General features: G+C 45.5%; 2 protein-coding genes across 11 annotated transcripts in view; one reads left to right on the plus strand and one right to left on the minus strand.

Annotated features, from left to right (window-relative positions):
* phtf1 (putative homeodomain transcription factor 1) overlaps positions 1–1,353 on the plus strand; it is a 39,028-nt gene extending 37,675 nt beyond the window's left edge. The window contains exon 19 of the transcript XR_004415555.1: positions 1,343–1,353. The gene's annotated coding sequence lies outside the window, so the exon portion shown is untranslated. The remainder of the gene's footprint in view (positions 1–1,342) is intronic.
* The window catches only part of magi3 (membrane associated guanylate kinase, WW and PDZ domain containing 3), a 138,856-nt gene that overhangs the window by 5,572 nt on the left and 111,224 nt on the right, over positions 1–22,060 (minus strand). For 8 of the 10 annotated variants that reach the window (XM_033042298.1, XM_033042297.1, XM_033042294.1 and 5 more), the window contains 7 exons: positions 18,449–18,540; positions 17,925–18,117; positions 14,829–15,038; positions 11,036–11,221; positions 8,740–8,848; positions 8,310–8,451; positions 6,888–7,031 (listed from right to left, as the gene is read on the minus strand). In XM_033042298.1, the coding sequence (XP_032898189.1) occupies positions 6,888–7,031; positions 8,310–8,451; positions 8,740–8,848; positions 11,036–11,221; positions 14,829–15,038; positions 17,925–18,117; positions 18,449–18,540 (1,076 nt within the window). The remainder of the gene's footprint in view (positions 1–6,887; positions 7,032–8,309; positions 8,452–8,739; positions 8,849–11,035; positions 11,222–14,828; positions 15,039–17,924; positions 18,118–18,448; positions 18,541–22,060) is intronic. The other 2 variants (XM_033042301.1, XM_033042292.1) reach the window with 1 other exon arrangement.

A 22,060-nucleotide genomic window follows, 5' to 3' on the forward strand; every position in this document is an offset into this window, starting at 1 on the left:
AGCGGTGGAGGGTCAGGGCGGTGAGTACTTGAATCGGGCACGGGGCTTGTTCTCACAGAGACCCAGGACCGTTGGAGACAGCGGTGGAGGGTCAGGGCGGTGAGTACTTGAATCGGGCACGGGGCTTGTTCTCACAGAGACCCAGGACCGTTGGAGACAGCGGTGGAGGGTCAGGGCGGTGAGTACTTGAATCGGGCACGGGGCTTGTTCTCACAGAGACCCAGGACCGTTGGAGACAGCGGTGGAGGGTCAGGGCGGTGAGTACTTGAATCGGGCACGGGGCTTGTTCTCACAGAGACCCAGGACCGTTGGAGACAGCGGTGGAGGGTCAGGGCGGTGAGTACTTGAATCGGGCACGGGGCTTGTTCTCACAGAGACCCAGGACCGTTGGAGACAGCGGTGGAGGGTCAGGGCGGTGAGTACTTGAATCGGGCATGGGGCTTGTTCTCACAGAGACCCAGGACCGTTGGAGACAGCGGTGGAGGGTCAGGGCGGTGAGTACTTGAATCGGGCACGGGGCTTGTTCTCACAGAGACCCAGGACCGTTGGAGACAGCGGTGGAGGGTCAGGGCGGTGAGTACTTGAATCGGGCACGGGGCTTGTTCTCACAGAGACCCAGGACCGTTGGAGACAGCGGAGGAGGGTCAGGGCGGTGAGTACTTGAATCGGGCACGGGGCTTGTTTTCACAGAGGCCCGGGACCGTTGGAGACAGCGGAGGAGGGTCAGGGCTTACCGAATCCCGTAACGTTCCACACTCCATAGGGAGGGTTTCTGGGGAAGCCGCTGATTGGTGGAAGCAGACTAGAGGAAGCAGCTGATTGGGTGCAACCTCAGGTTAGCATTTCTGCTTTCTGGTTAAAGGTACAGTGCTTTAGTAAACGTACAGTGAGCTAAGGGTACAGTGGGCTGAAGGTACAGTGGGCTAAAGGTACAGTGGGCTAAAGGTACAGTGCTTTTTGTTTATATAATAAAGGTACAGTTTAAAGGGCAAGAGGGAGCAGTTGTTGTGAGTCAGATACCTGCTGATTTCTCCCAGCAGTTTCTATTGTATTATACTGGTATCGGATCCAGGGTAAGGCGAGAGAATGACAGTCAGAGCAGTGTACTGTTCTGGATGTCAGATGTGGGAGGTCATGGTGTCGGATGTCCCTCCAGACGTCCACATCTGCACCAGGTGCAGAGAGATGGGGCTCCTAAGGGACCGTATTAGGTTCCTGGAGCAGCAGCTCGATGACCTCTGTCTTGTCAGGGGGAGTGACGAGGTCATAGAGGGGAGTTATAGGGAGGTGGTCACTCCAAAACCACGGGAGGGAGACGTGGGTCACGCTAAGGAAGGGCAAGGGGCAGAGGCAGGAACGAGGGAGTACTCCAATGTCGGTACACCTTGCAAATAAGTACTCCTGTTTGAGTACGGATGAGGATGACAGCCTGCCCGGGAGTAGCAACAGCGGACGGGCCTCCAGTACAGAGACCGGCCCTGTTGCTCCGAAAGGTAGGGAAAAAAAGAAGAGGGCAATAGTAATTGGGGACTCTATTGTTAGGGGGTCGGATAGGCGTTTCTGTGGACGCAGTCGGGAGACCAGGATGGTGGTCTGCCTCCCTGGTGCCAAGGTCTCGGACGTGTCTCAACGCATCCAAGGTATCCTGAAATCAGAGGGAGAGGAGCCTGAGGTCGTGGTACATATTGGTACAAATGACATAGGTAAAAAGAGTGAAGAGGTCTTGAAGGGAGGATTTAGGGTGTTGGGAGGAGAGTTAAGGAAAAGGACCAAAAAGGTAACAATCTCAGGATTACTGCCTGTACCACGCGACAGTGAGAGTAAGAATAGAGCGAGGTGGAGGATAAATACGTGGCTGAAAGACTGGTGCAGAGGGCAGGGATTCAAGTTTCTGGATCATTGGGACTTCTTTTGGGGAAGGTGGGACCTGTACAGAGAGGATGGGTTGCACTTGAGCCCGAGGGGGACCAACATCCTGGCGGGGAAATTTGCAAAGGTCACTGGGGAGACTTTAAACTAGAATGGTTGGGGCGAGGGACTCAAATAGAGAGAGCTAGTAGACCGAATGGGAGGCAGGAAGCAGAAAAGGGAAGCACTCGGACACAAGAGGAGAAAAAAAAAAAGGAAATAAACAGAGAAGAAGAGACGGGGGGGGGGGTTTCTTAAATATGCATATTTTAATGCTGGGAGCATTGTAAGAAAGGTGGATGAGCTTAGAGTCTGGATAGACACCTGGAAGTATGATGTTGTGGCGATCAGTGAAACATGGTTGCAGGAGGGCTGTGATTGGAAACTAAATATTCCAGGATTTCATTGCTTCAGGTGTGATAGAATTGGAGGGGCAAGAGGTGGTGGTGTTGCATTGCTAGTCAGGGAAGATATTACAGCAGTGCTTTGGAAGGATAGATTGGAGGGCTCATCTAGGGAGGCTAGGGAAGCGGAAAATCAAAATGTGACAGGAGGGTCCAGAATGTGTGAAGATAAAGCTCTAGATGTAAAAGGGGCAAAAACGGAAAGGAAGGGTAGTAAAAATCATCTGAAAGTGCTTTATCTAAATGCGCGGAGTATTCGAAATAAGATAAATGAATTAACGGTGCAATTAAGTATATATAGTTATGATATCGTGGCCATTACGGAGACATGGCTGCAAGGGGATCAGGACTGGGAGTTAAATATAGAGGGGTACTCGACAATTAGAAAAGATAGGCAGGAAAGAAAGGGAGGAGGGGTGGCCCTTTTAATAAGGGAGGGAATAACGGCAATGGAGAGGAAGGATATTGCGTTGAAGGATCAGGATAGTGAAACAGCTTGGGTACAGATAGAGAATAACAAAGGGAAAAAAAACACTAGTGGGTGTGATTTATAGACCTCCAAATAGCTGTGACGCTGTTAGTCAGAACATAAATCTGCAAATAGTTGACGCATGTAAAAAGGGAACTGCTGTAATCATGGGGGACTTCAATTTTCATATTAATTGGACAAACCAAACTGGGCAGGGTAGACTAGAGGAAGAGTTTATAGAATGTATTAGAGACGGGTTCCTAGAACAGTATGTCACAGAACCGACAAGGGGGGAGGCAATCTTAGATCTGGTCCTGTGTAATGAAGCAGGATTAATTAAAAATGTCATAGTTAGGGACTCGTTGGGAACAAGTGACCACAATATGGTCGAATTCCATATTCAAATAGAAGGGGAGCAGGTTGAAACTCAGGCTAGGGTGCTTAGTCTAAATAAGGGGGATTATGAAGGTATGAGGACTGAGCTGATCAAAGTTGACTGGGATAGCAGACTCAAGAATAAGACGGTACATGAGCAGTGGTGTACGTTTAAGGATCTACTGTATAACCTTCAAGAAAAATTTATTCCTATGAAGAAAAAAAGGGGTAAGGGTAAGAACAGTCAGCCATGGCTCAGTAAAACTATAAAGGATAGTATTCGGCTGAAGGCAAGGGCATATAAGGTAGCCAGAGATAGTGGGAGGGTAGAGGATTGGGAAGCATTTAAAGGTCAGCAAAAAGTAACTAAGAGATTAATTAAGACGGGGAAAATAGACTATGAAAGGAATTTAGCGAACAACATAAAAACTAATAGTAAGAGTTTTTATAGCTATATAAAAAGAAAAAGGGTGGCTAAGGTGAACGTTGGTCCATTGGAGGGTGAGACTGGAGAGTTGTTGGTGGGGAACATGGAAATGGCAAAGGCATTAAACGAGTATTTTGTATCAGTCTTCACCATAGAAGACACAAAAAATATTCCAACGCTGGATAAACAGGAGGCGGTAGGAATGGAGGAGCTAAATACTATTAAGATCACCAAGGAGGTGGTATTAGGGAAATTAATGAGACTGAAGGAGGATAAATCCCCTGGGCCTGATGGATTACATCCAAGGGTCTTGAGGGAGATAGCAGTGGGGATTGTGGATGCATTGGTGATAATTTTCCAAAACTCCCTGGAGGCAGGAACGGTCCCAGTGGATTGGAAAATGGCCAATGTAACACCTATATTTAAAAAAGGAAGTAAACAGCAGGCGGGTAACTATAGACCGGTTAGTCTAACATCGGTGGTGGGTAGAATGTTAGAGACAATTATTAAAGAAACACTAACGGGGCACTTGGATAAACATGACTTCATCAGACAGAACCAGCATGGTTTTGTGAAGGGGAAATCGTGTTTAACGAATCTGCTTGAATTCTTTGAGGAAGTAACAACCCGGGTGGATAAAGGGGAACCGGTGGATGTGGTATACTTGGACTTCCAAAAGGCTTTTGACAAGGTGCCACATAAGAGACTATTGCTAAAAATAAAAAATTATGGGATTGGGGGTAATATATTAGCATGGGTAGAGGATTGGCTAACAAATAGGAAGCAGAGAGTGGGGATAAATGGTTCATACTCGGGATGGCAACCGGTAACTAGCGGGGTTCCGCAAGGGTCGGTGCTGGGACCCCAGTTGTTCACAATTTATATAAATGATTTGGAGGAGGGAACCAAGTGTAATATATCAAAATTTGCGGACGATACGAAAATGGGAGGGAAAGTAGGGGATGAGGAGGATAGGAAGAGTCTGCAAAAGGATATAGATAAGCTAGGTGAGTGGGCAACAACTTGGCAGATGAAATTTAATACTAATAAATGTGAAGTCATTCACTTTGGGGAAAAAAATGATAGGGCAAGTTATTTTCTAAATGAGGAGGAGCTGCGTTGTAATGCAGCGCAAAGGGATCTAGGGGTATTAGTACATGAATCACTAAAAGTCAGTATGCAGGTGCAGCAAGCAATCAGGAAGGCCAATGGAGTTTTGGCCTTTATTGCTAGGGGGATTGAGTATAAAAACACGGAGGTCTTGCTGCAGCTGTACACGGTATTAGTGAGACCACATTTGGAATACTGTGTACAGTTCTGGGGTCCATACTTAAGAAAGGATGTACTAGCCCTGGAGGCAGTGCAGCGAAGGTTTACAAGATTAATTCCTGCAATGAGGGGATTGACATATGAGGAAAGGTTAAGTAAGCTGGGACTCTACTCTTTGGAGTTTAGAAGAATGAGAGGCGATCTCATTGAAACGTATAAGATCGTGAGGGGCCTTGATCGGGTGGATGCACCGAGGATGTTCCCAATGATCGGGGAGGCTAGAACTAGGGGACATAGTTGCAGAGTGAGGGGGGGCTCTTTTAGAACTGAGATGAGGAAGAACTTCTTCACCCAGAGGGTGGTTAGTTTGTGGAATTCACTGCCCCAGGGAGCAGTGGAAGCAGAAACGTTAAATATATTTAAGTCAAAAATAGATGGTTTTCTAGCTGCCAAGGGGATAAGGGGCTACGGGGAGAGGGCAGGGATATGGACCTAGGTATGGTTAGTATAGTAAGACCTGAGTGATCTCCTGGACAAGTGTCGATCGCCTGGATTGGGGTCGGAGAGGAATTTCCCGGATTTTTTTTCCCGAATTGGACCTGGGTTTTTATCCGGTTTTTTGCCTCCCCCAGGAGATCACGCGGTTCTTGGGGTGGAGAGGGGTGATAGCGGTATAAAGGGGAGGGTAGTGTCTTGTGTTTTGTGTCTTGTGTCTACTGTTTGTGGGTAAGTGTGTCTGTTTAGTGTTCAGCCATGAGTGAATGGCGGTGCGGGCTCGACGGACCTGGTGGTCTACTCTCGCACCTACTTTCTATGATTCTATAACGCAGCATGGGCAGTGAGAGGTGAAAGCGAGTTGCTGGATGGAGATTTGAATCAATAACCCAGTAATATTACTACACCACTACGCTCATACTAATCAAAATATAGCAAGCTCATCTTAGAGGCTAATCATTTTACCCATTATAGCTGCATAATCCAATGAGCCACTCCTGACAGTAATGTGTAAAAAATGCTTTGCAACACAGCAAATTTGCTTCTGTGGCATTTAATAAGGCAACAGTCATCATTTCTCACATTTGGCTTAAATTCCAATACTGTGTATTCTCTCACATAACACCGGGTGGCACCGTCAGCGATGGCAGCCTCGCCAACGGTCTGTCTGTCATTTCGCCTTTTATGTTATTTTAGTGTGTTTTAAAAGTTTGTGTTAATGTTCTCTAGTTTGTTTTATGTGGGGGGTGGGGGAAACTTTTTTTCAATCTCTTCCCTTGCCGGAGATGCAAGTATTTTCTGGATCGTATCTCCGGTCGCTCTGCGGCCTAACATCGTGGAGCTGGATGCCTTGCTCGGGTCTGACTTTGAACCCCGCCTCAGGGCCATGGACTTACCATCCAAACATGCGATCCCTTTCCTGGGATCAACGCTCCAACCGCGACCTGCGGATTTCACCATCGAGGAGCTCGTATTCTCGGGTAGAGACTGATGTCGGGAAGCTCCAAAGTTGCAGGAGGTTCGACCAGCCCCGACCCGGGGTCCGATCCCCCCGGCGCGGGGGTTTGATCGGCAACGGAAGGCTCGAGGCCCCCGACCGCGGGAGAACAAAGAAGGGAAGAGATTGAACTATTTTTTCGCCTTCCGTCACAGTGAGGAATGTGGAGGAGTCACTGGTGGATGTTCATGTTAAAATGTATTTTGTGTGTCATGCTTTTTATTGGTATGACTGTATGGCAAATCAAATTCCTAGTATGTTGCAAAACATACTTGGCTAATAAAGTATGATTAGGATTTATGTAGATTGTAATCATGTATTGTCTTTTCATTGACTGGTTAGCACGCAACAAAAGCTTGCAGTGACACCATCTCCCCTCCCTAGCAGACACATTCAGTTCCAAGCCACCCCAGAGATAAGGACCCCAGGCCAAATGCAGGTGGCCATAAACACCAGATTTGCCATAAACACCAGAGTTACCATAAACACAAGAATGGCGCGCCATCCTTCTACAACGGGCACAGAACCACTTTAAACACGTACTTGGATTCTACCATCAAGCAATGCCGCACCACCTTCAGCCAGGCGGAGGATGAAGAGCCCCATGTTGTACTCCTTGCCACCACGGACACTGAACCCAAACCCTCGCGGTCCTCTCTCCAATTCAACCGGGAAGCAATCAGTGTTCTATTTGTAAAAGGAAGACAAGGAAGAAGACAGTGAGGAGGAAGACAACCTGGGACATTTAAAACATATTAGCACTTGAAGACCATCTTATTTCCGCTATTTGATAGGATTAAATGACTTACAAGGGCTGAGGACAGGCCACACTGCTGTGGAACTACAACCACATAAAGGCAGAAACTTTCCTTCCCAATAATGAAGCAGTTGAATTTAACAAAATAATACTGTGCAAATTTTATCTAATCTGGTTTATCAGATGTAAAAAAAATCTGTTTCTCAGATTAGGTAGGCTTTGAATCTACTTTGGGATGAATTGTGTAGTAAACGTTACAGTACTACATGACTCTTCTTAGTCTGATCAGAAACTGGTGCCGTTAAAATTTAAAGGGAGATCATGTGACCCATGAGCCAGTTCCCTGGCACATTCATCCAATGAATCCTACTCCCTTACATTTCTCTATGGTCTTTACCCAATGTTTATACAATTCCCTTTTAAAAATGATCACAGCAACTTTGGAAGGCACATTCCACTTTACAACATGCGCAGGAAAGAACTGCAGATGCTATTTAAATCGAAGGTAGTCACCAAATGCTGGAGTAACTCAGCGGGACAGGCAGCATCTCTGGAGAGAAGGAACTGGTGACGTTCCGGGTTGAGACTTCTTCGGGTCTCGACACGAAACGCCACCCATTCCTTCTCTCAAGAGATGCTGTCTGTCCCGCTGAGTTACTCCAGCTTTTTGTGTCTACCTTCCATTTTACAATACTGCATAAAAATTGTTTTGTTTTAATAATTATCTTAAATCTAATTCTTTGTTTCCTGACCATAAGGTGAAGGTAGATTGCTTCTTTGTATTTAATTGAAGTGGTTCAGTTGTGCATATCTCTTCACGCCAACTCGGTTCCAAAGGGAACATCACCAGCTTCTCAGAGCACCATACACAGCCGTGAGTTCCTTATGCTGGGAACTATTTTAGGGAATCTTCTCAGTGCCCATTTCCAAAGACTTGCCATCCTAGAATATGGCCAGAATGAGATTATACTCTAATTCGGGCCTAACCAGTGATTTGATGTTCAGCCTAGCTTCCTTATACATCTATATTTAAATTAACCTTCACCTGAGAAAACTAGATATTTTTAAGATGATACTACAGGTGAAGATGGAAACTTCTGCATTTTTTGTGTTAAATCAGAAAAGTATGGAGACAGAATTTGTCTAGTCAGACGGTGAACGGGATGCTTGGAGAAACAAGACCTTGTTCTCAAATCCTTGGGCCTTACCTGAGGTCTGCTGCCTGCAGTCCATGTCTCTCTGTCAGCAGCTGGCTGGAGGTACTGGTCAGATGCTGGCTGCCTGAAGTTAGAAGGTGGATTAACAAAGTCTCGTGACTTCCCACTGCTCCTTTCATCTACATCCGTCTTGCTGTTGGACAGAATGAACAAAATCTGAGTCTCGGTACAAGTTCATTCTCTCCCCTCACAAACCCAGTCATGTAACTTCCATGGCATCACGCCCAATGATCACCTCTTCATGCAACCTCCCCGCCAGGCGCATTGAGGAATTCACATTTGCAAAATCAAAGCTACTGGAGAGCACTGAAGCACTGGCAGCTAAGCCTGAGCAGACCCACTCCACTGCAAGAGTCTACAAACTCAGAGCAGGTCCACAAGTACACACTCTCTCCAGCCACAGAGTGACCAGGCCTCTCACCTGTTGTCCTGTGTTGGCATGTGCAGCGCTGGAGTTTGTCCCATGGGTTTGTGCTGCAAGGCTGGACTCTGTTTGGCCGAGCTGCCCCCTGATGGAGGGCCAGTCACATCTTGGAGGAAGACAAAATGAAAGTGCGTTAACGGAGTGAGGGATGCTCATTGTTTGAGCAGGAAGATGCTGGTTTACAGCAAAGATAGACACAAAATGCTGATAGCACCCGAGACCCGGGTTCAATCACGACTACGGGTGCTGTCTGTACGGAGTTTGTACGTTCTCCCCGTGACCGCGCGGGTTTTCTCCAAAATCTTCGGTTTCCTCCCACTCCAAAGACGTACAGGTATGTAGGTAAATTGGCTTGGTAGAAGTGTAAATTGTCCCTAGTGTGTGTAGGATAATGTTAATGTGCGGGGACCGCTGGTCGGTGCAGACTCCGTGGACCGAGGGGCCTGTTTCCTCGCTGTATCTCTAAACTAAACTAAGCAGGACAGGCAGCATCTCTGGATAGAAGGGCCTCGACCCTGAAACATCACCCATCCCTTCTATCCAGAGATGCTGCTCAATGCTTGTTGCTGTTTAGCAAGAATCTAGTGGCAAGTCAATGCTCCATAAGTTTAGGCATTACCAGCCACTGCATGTGGGAGGTCAACGTGAACAATCCTCACAGGAAGCATTTCTTGCCCATCAAAGAGTGCAGGTATGAAACGGGCAAGGCTTCTCAATAGAACTGCATCAATTCTCCACAGCTTGCACTACATAGATTAGTGCCACACTTTATAATGAGTTTTTCCTGGTCCTGAGAGATCCTGAATTCCCAATGGAATGAAGATGGGCAGACTGGGATCTGGTTCATATCTAGCTCTGACCAAGAAAGCATTCACTCAGTCTCTCCTGCCACAGAAATAACAATTAAATCCGATAAAGCTTTACAGAATTCCTGGTCTGCAGCACAAATCTACCTGCAAGCGGACATTGATTGGCAATGTTATTTTTGCCAGAGGAAGGTTACTTGATGACCCAGCAGATGCTTTGAAGCCAAGGTTTTAGGTTATGGACCTTTACACTTACCTGCCCCAGGTGACAATGTATTTCTCTGCAGATCTGAACAGTGTTGTGCAACATGTAATGCAGACACAGACCAGGGGTGGATGCAGGCTTTCAACGATAGGTTAAACTGATACCTCACACCTTACATGTTCTTTGTCCCCTTCCATATCTCGTTTATCTCTCCCCTGACTCTCAGTCTGAAGAAGGGTCTCAACACAAAATGTCACCTATTTAGAACGGGGATGAGTAAACACTGTCTGTGGAATTCTATGCCTCAGAGGGCGGTGGAGACAGGTTCTCTGGATGCTTTCAAGAGAGAGCTAGATAGGGCTCTTAAAAATAGCTGAGTCAGGGGATATGGGGAGAAGGCCGGAACGGGGTACTGATTGGGGATGATCAGCCATGATCACATTGAATGGCGGTGCTGGCTCAAAGGGCCGAATGGCCTACTCCTGCACCTATTGTCTATTCCTTTTCTCCAGAGATGCTGCCTGTCCCGCTGAGTTACTCCAGCATTTTATGTCTACCTCACATTGTAATACTGCTTGCATTTCAACCGTACACGAATGGACAATAATGGGCTTTGGGACCGGTTCTTTGTATTTGGATATGATAACCTGCATATTTGAAACATAATAACCCATTTCCCCAACACAAAAATTCCTTGAGCACAAATAGAAGCTCGCATGAAAATCTCAAACATGTAGATTGTATGGAAAATTAAAACAATGGGTCAGAATGCTACAATCAAACTATCAAAAGGAACAAAGCTGGCAGGCACATTAAGGGAGGGGTAAGCCTCCTCTACTTTCTTTCGCCACCCTCTGGGCAGTAAGGTGACAGAAACTGCAGAAGTGTCATATTTTCTATAATTCTATCAACATGATCTTGAATAGGCAAAAGTTGCAATAAGACCAGTCACCACCCAAGCTAGAGGGTACCATGCCCCCCCCCCCCCCCCCCCCACCCCAAAGTCTCCGACCCCCTCGTGTTGAATGTGCCCCGTTAAACTACAGAATGGCTAAAAGTTTGAGAGAGGAGCTATCCTTGGCAAGACTGCCTCTTTGTCCTATATTCATCACCCTGGGTTGTGTTGGCATCAGCAATTAATCCAGACCTCAGATTTGCAGGTTAGACTTGTCCCTCAAAGTTGCTGGAGGTGCATGAAGCATGAAGCACAGGCCAAGTGTCTTGACTCAATGAATGGGCTGGCCCAGGAGGTTGGGAGCCAGTTATCGCTGCGACCACCTACCTTCTTCGGGAGTGACAGTGAGTGTGACCGTCTGGCCTGCATCTTTGATGAGCTGGACGATGTCATGGTGGGGCATCAGCACAATGGACTGGCCATTCACTGCTGAGATCCGGTCTGTCACCTTCAATTTCCCACAGTGGTCGGCTGGGCTTCCTTCGATAATGCGACCAATTTTGTGTGGCACTGCTGTGGAGAAAGCATCGGTAAGACAGGGGAAATCCGATTAAGTTCAGGAGGGATTTAAGCTTTAATAATTAAAGAAAATAATTAAGATTAGGGTATGAAGTAGATTCGATTTTTAAAACAGAGATGATTCAATTGTGTTTGTTTATCATTACAGAAATAACTGGGAAAGCTCATCTCCTCTGGTGAGATAATCTCTAGAAGAAGGACCATAGCCTTATAATTAGAAGCCAGCTATTCAGGAAGAGCATCAGAAAATGCCCCATGTAGTTTAGTTTAGTTTTGTTTGGAGATACAGCGCAGAAACCGGTCCTTTGGCCCACCGAGTCTTTGCCAACCAGCGATCCTCGCACATTAACACTACCCTACACGCACCAGGGGGCCATTTCACATTTAAACCAAGCCAATTAACCTACAAACCTGTATGTCTTTGGAGGGCACAAGGAAACCAAAGAAAGAACCAAAGGGAAAGGCAGCAGCTCTACCGTGCCGTGGGTAGTTGGAAATGTGAAGAGCTTACATAGATGTATTAAATGAAGTTTTCAAAACTGAGGTTAATAGGTTTATGGAGAAGAGGTTATCATGGATAATAAATCAAATTAGATTGACAGAGTTAAACTAGAAATCAACTTTGACCTTATTGAATTGTTGGATGGTCTAAATGGACATTCAGAAAGGACAAATTACCTCAGTAATATTCTAACTCAATCCTCCCAGCTCATCTTAAAGTTACTTTACCTCGTCAATTTATTGCCTCCCACACAAATTCCATAAGAGATGGTCAAGTTAGACAAGAGAGACTGAGGACAGAAGAAATTATTTGTTGCTACTCCCTTTGCAAGACCATAAAAATACCTTAAACTATTGCACCCTGGTAAGGAAAATAGTAATTCCCACACAAATTATTTTGTAGAACTCAACTAAATTTTCCCTCAGCCACTTATGTTTAAAAAGCACCACAGCCCAGCCAATTTTCCTTCACCAAAATGTTCCATTGTGCAGGAACAGATCAGAGCCTTACATCTGTGGTAGGCAAGCTACTGGAGAGGATTCTGAGGGATAGTCAGAGACTGACTAGGGATAGTCAGCATGGTTTTGTATGTGGGAGACTGTGTCTTACAAAGATTTTTGAAGTAACCAAAAAGGTCGATGAGGGCAAAGCTGTCGACCTTGTCCACATGGACTCCAGCAAGGCATTTGAAGGAAGCAGAGGGTGATGGTGGTAACTAGACACAAAATGCTGGACTAACTCAGCAGGACAAGCAGCATCTCTGGATAGAAGAAATGGGCGACGTTTCAGGTTGAGACCCGAAGGTTGTTTTTTAGGACTGGAGACCTTTGAGTAGTGGTGTACCTCAGGAATCGGTGCTGGGCCCATTGCTGTTTGTGGTCTATATCAACAATTTGGATGAGAATGTAGACGGCAGGATTAGTCAGTTTGCAGATGATACTAATGTGGATGGGATCATCGATCGTGAAGATAGTCATCAATACATGGCAGGATCTTAAATAATTGGACAAGTGGGCTGAGGAATGGTTAATGCAGTTTAATGCAGATAAGTGCAAGGTGTTGCATTTTGGGAAGTCTAACCAAAGCAGGACCTTCACAGTAAATGGCAGTGCCCTGTGGGCTGTTGCAGACCAGATCTCGGAGTGCTGGCATATTGTTCCATGAAAGCGGTGTCACAGGTAGGTAGTGTGGTCAAGGCAGCTTTTGGTACATTCGCCTTCACCACTCGGTATTGAGTATAGAAATTGGGATGTTACGTTGCAGTTATACAAGATATTGGCGAGGCCGCATACTGTGTTCAGGTTTGGTTACCTTGCAACAGGAAAGATGTTGTTAAGCTTGAAAGACTGCAGAGAAGATTTACAAGGAAGTTGCAAAGGACTTGAGAACCTGAGCTACAAGGGGAGTTTGGGCAGGCATAGACTTTATTCCTTGGAGCGCAGGAGGCCAAGGGGTGATCTTATAAAGGTCCATAAAATCATGAGGGGAATAAATAGGATGAATGCATTGAGTTTTTTAACCCAAGGTAGGGGAATCAAGAACAAAAGGACATCGGTTTAAGACGAGAGGGGAAAGATTGAATAGGAACCTGAGGGCTAACATTTTCATACAGAGGGTGGTGGGTATATGGAGTGAGCGTACAGAGAAGGTAGTTGAGGCAAAGACTATAACAACATTTAAAGGCATTTGGACAGGTACATGGATAGGAAAGGTTCAGAGGCTTATGGGTCTAATGTGGGACTAGTGTAGATCAAAGGGCATCTTGGTCAGCATGGGCAAGTGGGCTGAAGTGCCTGCTTCCACGCTCTATGTGCCAACTAAGATCTCTACTCAATTTTTGGCACTGATGCCAGATGTAGATCATCTTGGCTGTGATGATTAGAGATGCCTGATCATCTAGGCAGTAGGTTGACATGGTGCCCATGGAATCCTTACCCTTAGCAGGAGTCTGTAATCCATAGAAGTGACGACATTCATACTGATTTGATCTGCTGATTCATCGTGACGGTGTGGTAGAGTCAGAGAGTCATAAAGCACAGCAATAGGCCCTTTGAGCCAACTCATCCATGCCGACCAAGATGCCTCATCGAAGCTGGTCTCATTAGTCCATGCATGGCCCATATCCCTCTAAACCTTTCCTATCCTTGTTAATGAATCAAACTTCTTTTATATGCTATTATTGGACCTGCCTCAAAGACTTCCCCTGGCAGGTTTATCCATATACCCACTATCTTCTGAAAATGTTACTCCTTCGGGTTCCTATTAAAATCTTTCCCCCCCCTCACCTCAAACAAATGCTCTCTAGTTTTTGAATTCCCTTCCCTGGGAAAACGACCCTATCTATCCCACTCATGATTTGTGATCGTGGACACCTCCACAATCACCCTTCAGCTTCCTGCAATCCAAGGATTAAAGTACAAGCCTTCCCAACCTCTCCCTATAATCAGACCACGAGTCCCGGCAATCACCTGATCAATCTCTGCATCTTTTACAGCTTAATGGCATCTTTCCTGCAGCAAAACGGAACACATTACATCGAGTGCTGCCTCACCAACGTCATGTACAACTGCAGCATCACATCCCAACTCCAATACTCAAATCCCTGACTGATGAAAGCTTTGTCACCAACCTATCGACCTGCGATGTCACTTTCGGGGAGCAATGTGCTGGTATTCCTAGATACCTGTGCTTTACAACACCCACCATTCACTGTGACGGTCCTGCTGTAGTTCAACTTCCCAAAATGCAGCACCACACTTCTGTGAATTAAATTTGTCACTCCTCAGACCACTTCGCCAGCTGATCATGGCCCCGCTGTAATAACCATTGTTATTATCTACAATTCCACCTATTCGAGAGTCATCTGCAAACTTATCAATCATGCCGTGAGCATTCTCATCCCAATCATTGATACAGAAGACATGCAACAATGGGCTAGTCACAGGCCACCAGTCCAAATAAAGTGCTTCACCACTGAACCTTGGTTCCCACCATGAAGCCAATTCTGTACCATTGATCTCCTCTTAGATACCATGTGTTCTGATGCACGAGTCCTTCCCAACAACCACACTTTCTGAAGTCCACAACGTTCATACTCACCAACAGCTGGGGATCTGTTCTTTGAAGTGATAATGACAAAGCCGAACCCCTCCGTCTCTTTACGTTGCAGGACAATATCGTATGACTGTGCGGGCTCGGCTGAGTTGGGGCCCTGAGGGAGTGCGTGGACATGGTCTGTGTGATTCATCCTTGGAGAGCCATTCTCTGCTGGGTCCGAACCTGCATCTCGACTATCATCATGTTGGTCTTCTGTTTAGAAAAAGTAATTTAGAGGGTACATCAGTCATGTGAAGGGTGTGAAGCTAAACAGTGCATGTTTTATTGTTTTAATTCTCAGGACAGTGCAAAGTTGCGCAGCAGTACAGTTGTTGTCTTACAGCACCAGAGTCCCGGCCTCGATCCGGACTACAGCTGCTGCCTATGTGGTTTGTACGTTCCCCCCGTGACCTGCGTGGGTTTTCTCCGGGATCTCCGGTTTCCTCCCACACTTCAAAGACATTCAGATTTATAGGTTAATTAGCTTGGTATAATAATAAATTTGTCCTAGTGTGTGTAGGATAGCGTTAGTATGCGGGGATCGATGATCGGTCCGGACTCAGTGGGCTAAAGGGCCTGTTTCCGCGCTGTATCTCTAAACTAAAAAAACACTAAACCTGGTTTGATCATAAATCAGATGCTGTCTGTACGGAGTTTTTACGTTCTCCCTGTGACCCCATGGAGTTTTCTCCGCGTGTTCCGTTATCCTCCCACACTCCAAGAGGTACAGGTTAATTGGCTTTGGCAACAGATGGAAAATTGTCCCTAGTGTGTAGGATAGTGCTACACTGTATGGGGTTATCGCTGGTCGGCGCAGACTCAGTGGGCCGAAGGGCCTGTTTTCATGCTGTATCTCTAAAGACAGGGTCATTCCAAGTCTGCGTTCACAGAACCAGAACGTGGGCAATTTGGCACATGATAGGCTTGAATTGTCCAATTAATCCGCTTCTGTTCCCCAATCTGTATTTTCTCTACAGCTGTAACACTATATTCTGCACCGTTTATTTCTCTTTTGCATTATCTGATGTACTCATGCATGGTAATATTTGCCTGGATGGCATGATGGCAATATGTGTTATTGAGAGAGGCAAGAGAAGACATTGCGGGAGCCATGATGAAAATCTTTGAGTCTTCTCTAGCCAGGCGAGGTCCCGGAGATCTGGGGAGTAGCTAATCTTGTTCCTTCATTTAAGGAGGGAAGTCGAGAAACTATTGGAGATGATTCTTTGGGATAGGATTTACACCCATTTGTTCAAGATTAGGTTAATTAAAGACAGTCAGCATGGCTTTATACATGGCTGGTTGTGTCTTACTTACTAATTTGTTTTACTAGTTTTTTTGAGGAGGTGATGAAAGTGATGGTTGAGTGTGGGGCAGTGGATGTATGACAGCATTGATGTCATAGAGTCATACAGCGTGGCAACAGGCCCTTCGGCCCAACTTGCCCGCGCCAACCAACATGTCCCAGCTACAGGAGTCCCACCTGCCTGCGTTCAGCGCATATTCCTTTAAACCTATCCTATCCATGTAAATGTCTAAAAGTTTCTTAAACATTGCGATAGTACCTCCCTCATCTACCTCCACCTCGTTCCATACACCTTTTGTGTGAAAAAGTTAGAGGGACCTTGAGGTCCTCATCCATAACTTCCTGAAAGTGGCAACACGTAGATAGAGTGGTAAAGGAGGCAAATTGTATGCTTGCTTTCTTTCAGAGGTTGGTGCATTGATTATAAGAGTCAGGAAGTCAATGTGCAGCTTTATAGGACTTTGGTTAGGTCGCTTTTGGAATATTTTGTGCAGTGCTGCTTGCCTCATTACAGCAAGGATGTGGAGACTTTGGAAGGGTGCAGAAGTGGTTTACCAGAATGATGCCCACATTAGTACCAGCTACAGGGACAGACTTGGATATTTTTCTCCATTATGAGAGGCACAGATTATGAGAGGCATAGCAGTCAGAATCTTTTTTCCCCCGAATAGCAAAATAAAATACATAGCTTTAAGTTGAGATGAGCAAAGTTTAAAGGAGATGTGCAGGGTAAGTTATTATTTTTGTACAGAGGGTGGTGAGTGCCTGGAAGGTGGTTGAGGCAGCTATGCTGGAGGCATTTAAGAATTTTGGATAGGCAAATGGATATGCAGGGAATGAAGGGATACGAGTTATGTGCAGATGGATAAGTGATGTTCTTGGCATCATGTTTGGCACGGACATTGTGGGCCGAAGGGCCTCTTCTTGTGCTGCACTGTTCTACGTTCTATTAAAGCATAGTTTCGCACTGCATCGCGGAGCACATAACAAATCTAAACTAATACCAAACATTGGCCTTCCCCAGCTTGCCTTGAAATAGTGGCCAATGAAAGTGCACCCACAATTTCACAAGGGAGAGAATTGCAGAATTTTAACTCCACAATAATGAAAGAATTGCTCAAGTGGGGATGGTGTGTTCGATGGTGTGAAGATGGCGGCACACTTGTGCATCTGTCCACTCTGTACTTAGAAGCTTCCAAAATGCTGACAAAATCTTGAAAAGTTGCTGCAGTGCCTTTTATAAATGCTGCACAGTTCATCGAATGAGGTAAGTGATGCCAACTTATTGTTATGCATGACAATAATAAACCCATACCAATCATATTAATATTGAATTTCAAGTGCTGTAGGACCTAACCCATCCAAACAAGTTAAGCCTTGGAATGTTTTCATGAGTTAGAGGGTAGTTAGGACTCAAATCTTTGTGCCACTGGGTATGTTATACATTGTCAACAGCGGAATGCTCCCCAGATGGTTATAGTTTTTAAATAGAAACTAAGCGGGTGAGGCAGCATCTATGGAGCGAAGGAATAGGCTATGTCTCGGACTTGAAACGTCACCTATTCCTTCGCTCCATCGACGCTGCCTCACCCACTGAGTTTCTCCAGCATTTTTGTCCACCTTCGATTTTTCCAGCATCTGCAGTTATTTCTTAAATAGTTTTTAAATATGCTGCTGGAGATGATTAAGATGATTAATTTAGAACAGGGTGGGCATTTGAAAAAACCTGCACTCCCTCTGGCAAGGAGCGGTTTGCTTTTGTAACGTCACACTTGCCCCCTCCAGTCACTCACCAGTAGGCAGGAGGTTTCTCCTGACTGTCAGCAGCACCTGGTTGTTTCGTGTTGCATTTTGCATCAGTTCTAACACAAAGCGATGAGATCTCCCTTTAACTAAGACTCCGTCAACACACAGCAGCTCATCGGCCACACGAAGACGCCCGTCTCGCTCAGCTGCCCCCAGTGGGATTATGGCACCAATTAGAACCTGATCAGGAGATGGGGTAGAAAGAGCAAAAGAGTTAAGCCCCAGATTTACATGGCATTTGATATTACATCCACTTTGGAAAAGGTTCACCATCTAGCTGGCTCTGATGTGGACAGATTGCTCTGATTAATTCTCTAACTCAGCTATAGAGAAAACCTATTACCGAGGTTTCCGTCAACTCAGCACCTGGCTCTTTGCCTTTCATTGTTACTTCGCATCAGTATCACAGATTGGCATTTTCACAGAGTCTTACAGTCAACTGATTATGAGGAAGAGTCACGAAACCAGTCGGATTGTGATAGGAAGGGATAAAACTGTGAGAAACACTTACAGGTGTGTCTGCTCCATCACCACCAAGCACGCGGAATCCAAATCCACTCTCCAGTTTACGCAGGAAGATATCAATGTCTTTTGTGTTTGGAGCTAAACAAAGAGGAAACACAGTATGGAGTGGAAATGGCCAAAGGGCTGCAGGTGCTATAGAAACTGGCAAAGAGGTCATGGAATCTGTCAGAACTGATGCATTCAGCATTATAACATCTCTTCCAGAGTTTAGACTTTAGACATACAGCGTGGAAACAGGCCCTTCGGCCTACCGAGTCTGCACCAACTACGAGCAACCCATACACAAGCACCATCCTGCACACTATGGAAAATTTGACATTTTACCGATCCAAATAACCTACAAACTTGCACGCCTTTGAAGTGTGGGAAGAAACCAGAGCACCCAGAGAAATCTCACATGGTCACAGGGAAAATGTACAGACAGCACCGGTAGTCAGGATCAAACTCGGGCCTCTGGTGCTGTAAAGCAGCAACTCTACTGCTGCACCACCTAGAGTATGCAATCACACCAGCCTGACTTCTTTAATGCAGCATGTTAGAATCTCTCTTCTTTGCTTTGAATCCGTTTGTTAAGATACCAGATAGAAAGGGAGTCATTTCTATGCCTACAGCTTGGATTTGGAATGCACTGTGATGCTGGTGTATGCATTAGTGTTGGCAGAGGCTAAAATTGCAATCTCCAGTTGGCAGCAACCCATATCCATCCTGAAGATAAAATGTATCCAATTCAATTCAATAGTTTAGAACTACAACTCTTCCTGGCATGGCACAGAAATCAACTTGATTATCTTAGGCACTGAGGAAGACAGAACTGGGGTGTTAATGGGAAAACACCTCATTCTAAAATTAAATCACAAATCTGGTGCAATCAATTAACAACTATGGAAGGAAGGAACTGCAGTTGCTGGTTTAAACTGAAGCTAAGGCACAAAAAGCAGGAGCAACTCAGTGGGACAGGCAGCATCTCTGGAGAGAAGGAATAGGTGACGTTTCGGGTCGAGACTCTTCATCAGACAACTATGTTATACAAGTTATATAAAGATGCTGCCTGGACAAGATGGACTGAGTTATAGGGAGAGGTTGGGCCTGTTGAAACTTTATTTCTTGGCATGTAGGGACTGAGAGGTGATTTTGTAGAGGGGTGTAAAATCATGAGGAGCACAGATTGGGTGCAAGCAACAATCTTTTTCCCAGGTACACAAAAGTGCTGGAGAAACTCAGCGGGTGCAGCAGCATCTATGGAACGAAGGAAATAGGCAACGTTCCGGGCCAAAACCCTTCTTCTCCATAGATGCTGCTGCACCCGCTGAGTTTCTCCAGCATTTTTGTGTATCTTCGATTTTCCAGCATCTGCAGTTCCTTCTTGAAATCTTTTTCCCAGGATTGGGGAAATCAAAAACTGGGCGGCATAGGTTTAAGGTGAGGGGAATGATTTGATAGGAACCCGAGGGGCAAATGTTTCACACGTGAGGTGGTAGGTATATGGAATGAACTGCCAGGGGAAGTATTGAAGCAGGTACAATAGCAACATTTAAAAGACTTTAGGACAGTGCATGTATAGGAATACTGGAGCACCTAAGCTTTAGATATGATAATCAAGTATTTCTGCAAGTGGATTAACGACTATCGCTTTCCCTACATAGTTAAAGCAACACAGTGGCACAGCTGGTAGAGATGCTACCTCACAGCGCCAGAGACCCAAGTTCGATCCTGACCTCGGATGCTGTCTGTATGGAGTTTGCACGTTCGCCCTGTGACCGTGTAGGTTTCCTTCGGGTGCTCCGGTTTCCTCCCACACCCCAATGACGTGTGGGCTTGTAGGTTAATTGGCCTCTGTAAATTGCCCACAGTTTGTAGGGAATGGCTGAGAAAATGGGATAATATAAAATTAGTGTAAATGAGTGACGGATGGTCAGTGTGGACTGTGTGGGCCGAAGGGCCAGTTTCTATGCAGTATCTCCAAACTAAACTAAACAATCTCAGCAACATCCTGCCGCTAAATCGATGTTTATAATATATACATTTTCCTCCGAGTACTCCGGTTTCCTCCCACATCCGAAAGACATGCAAGTTTATAGATTAATTGGCTTCTGTAAATTGTCCTTAAGAGTGTGGAACTAGTGTAGGGGTGATTGTGGATCGGCGTAGACTCAGTGGGCAGAAGGGCCTGTTTCCATGCTGTATACTAAACTAATCAAAATGTTCAGAAAGACAATTGCCTTCAAATGCTGTGTTCAGGTTTTTGATTTGATCACTTCTTCACACAAGATGAAGATAGGTAGCACGGTGGCACAGCAGTAATGCTACTGCATTACAGTTCCAGAGTCCCGGGTTCAATCCTGACTACGGGTGCTGTCTGTGTGGAGTTTTTACGTTCTCCCCGTGATCTGTGTGGGTTTTCGCCAAGATCTTCAGTTTCCTCCCACACTCCAAAGATGTACATGTTTATAGGTTAATTGGCTTGGTATAAATGTAAAAATGTCTCTGGTGTGTGTGGGATAGTGTTAATGTGCGGGGATCGCTGGTCGGCGCGGACTCGGAAGGCCGAGGGGCCTGTTTCTGCGCTGTATCTCTAAACTAAACTAAAGATGATCTATACTATACACAAGAACACCACTTCATTAGAGACTGGTCACCCGATCTGAGCTCAAATGGGCCCGTCTTCTTTTCAGATTCAGTTCAGCTCAGGTCACATGTGCATTAGGATTATATTTCTCAGTTTGGATCTTGTCAGCCTGGCTCTATAATCTATCCAGGGTCAGGTTGATTACCTCGTATCTTCTCAGTTTAGTTGGGTTGGATCAAATTTGGATCATGAATTTAACTTTAGTAGACATTAATCATACACCAATCCTTCCTCCAAATATTATGAATGAATTGGATCATCTCATTCCCTGACTACAGGCAACAATCACAGACCCAGAACCAAGTGACACAGCTGCAACATAGTGAATGAATTGTAGCATCCTAAATTAACGCATGGACGATGATGGTACTTTGCTGTAACGTACCCAGCTACTGGCAGTGAAATTCTTTGTTTTTGAATACAAAGCACACAAAAAAACTGCTACAAAGTCGCTGACAAAGTTACAAGTATTCACAAGTTACAGGAGTAGAATTAGGCCATTCGGCCCATCGAGTCCACTCCACCATTCAATCATGGCTGATCTCTGCCTCCTAATCCCATTTTCCTGCCTTCTACCCATAACCCTTGACACCCGTTCTAATCAAGAATTTGTCTATCTCTGATTTAAAAATATCCACTGACTTGGCCTCCACAGCCCTCTGTGACAATGTTCCACAGATTAACTGTCCTCTGACTAAAGAAGTTCCTCCTCACCTTTCCAAAAGAGCGCACTTTAATTCTGAGGCCATGACCTCTGGTCCTCGACTCTCCCACCAGTGGAAACATCCTTTCCACGTCCACTCTATCTATGACTTTCATTATTCTAAGTTGCAATGAGGTTCCCATCTCAACCTTCTAAACTCCAGCAAGTAGAGGCCCAATGGTGTCAAACACTCGTTATTTGTTGTAGCCCATTAATTTGTTGTAGCCCAAAAAACAGACTGGACAAGCTAATCAGGAAGGCCGGCTCAG

Source organism: Amblyraja radiata, chromosome 24 (assembly GCF_010909765.2).
Source record: "Amblyraja radiata isolate CabotCenter1 chromosome 24, sAmbRad1.1.pri, whole genome shotgun sequence".
NCBI classification, from domain to species: Eukaryota; Metazoa; Chordata; class Chondrichthyes; order Rajiformes; family Rajidae; genus Amblyraja; species Amblyraja radiata.